The following is a 1,362-nucleotide window of genomic DNA, read 5'->3' on the forward strand; positions in this document are numbered from 1 at the left end:
AGGTACGCCAGCATGATGAGTGGGAGGACGTGTGCCCTCCTGGCCACTAGCACGTGGCTCAGTGGCTGTCTGCACTCTGCTGTCCAGACCACGCTGACATTCCGTTTGCCCTACTGTGGGCCCAGCCAGATCCAGCACTACTTCTGTGATGCCCCTCCCATCCTCAAGCTGGCCTGTGCGGACACCTCCATGAACGAGATGGTGATCTTTGTCAATATTGGGGTTGTGGCCTTGGGCTGCTTTCTCCTGATAGTGCTGTCCTATGTGTCCATCATCTGTTCCATCCTGAAGAGCCGCACCTCAGAGGGGAGACACAGAGCCTTTCAGACCTGTGCCTCCCACTGCATTGCGGTCCTTTGTTTCTTTGTTCCCTGTGTTTTCATTTACCTGAGGCCAGGCTCCCGGGATGCTGTGGATGGGGTTGTGGCAGTTTTCTACACGGTGCTGACACCCCTTCTAAACCCTGTGGTGTACACCCTCAGGAACAAGGACGTGAAGAAAGCTCTGTGGAAGCTTATAGACATAGTAACATATTCCCAGAGCAAATAAACACTAGAAAGTAGATATGCTCAATTTTCTAAAAAAACACTAATATAACTTACGCATCAACATGCAACATATTACATGTGTGTTTCTCAGTGTTAAATGTTCTCCAAAACCATCCACTCAGAAATATTTGTTTCATGGATTTTCTGAGAAATTTTTAAAATCGGAATTAAATTTTATTGATGATGAGCTTGCTTAAATTTTGGTCTATCAAATTTTTCTCTGTTTTTTTTTTTTTATCTTTTTGTTCTATTTTACTGAGCTACAGTTCACATATAACATTGTTTTGCCTTCTTAAAAATTATGTATTGTGCTTGGAACTCAGACACAAGGGTTGTTTTATTCATATACCTAAGTTTATAATATGCTTTTTAAAATTTTTTTCTGAAGGCTTATGTACACAACTTGGGAGTTACACTCCTGGGCATAGTGTCCAAGGACAGCCTCAAATATCAGAGTCACTTACTCATGGTTACAGCTGTGTGACTGCCTTCTCAGTCTGTTAGGAATTTATGGAAAGTATCTGAAATATTAAAATTATAATGAATTAAGTTATTCTAGAATAATTCAGAAGCAAACACAGTAACATTATTGAGCTTGGGATATACTAGACACTTTATAAGTTTATCATTACAAGAACCCTACAAGATAGGTTCTCCTACTATAAAAAATGAGAAAACGAAGGCTGGTTAGATAGCTTGGTAAAGTCACACACTAGTAAGGAATATGGTCAAGGTTTAATTTCAGGCTATCTGGCACCAAAGCCCACGGTGTTAAATTCTACTGTATTATTATGATCACTAATTTCAGAAACTT

At 40.5% G+C, this 1,362-nt stretch overlaps 1 protein-coding gene across 1 annotated transcript; it reads left to right on the forward strand.

Annotated features, from left to right (window-relative positions):
• Positions 1–3: 3 nt before the first annotated feature.
• Positions 4–549, forward strand: LOC116629839 (olfactory receptor 10G9-like; the record flags this gene model as incomplete). Its single annotated transcript, XM_032400038.1, has 1 exon — positions 4–549. A coding segment is annotated over one exon (546 nt), but the record flags the coding sequence as incomplete, so codon positions are not given.
• Positions 550–1,362: the final 813 nt, after the last annotated feature.

Source organism: Phoca vitulina, unplaced genomic scaffold (genome assembly GCF_004348235.1).
Source record: "Phoca vitulina isolate PV1807 unplaced genomic scaffold, GSC_HSeal_1.0 scaffold4653, whole genome shotgun sequence".
Taxonomy (NCBI): domain Eukaryota; kingdom Metazoa; phylum Chordata; class Mammalia; order Carnivora; family Phocidae; genus Phoca; species Phoca vitulina.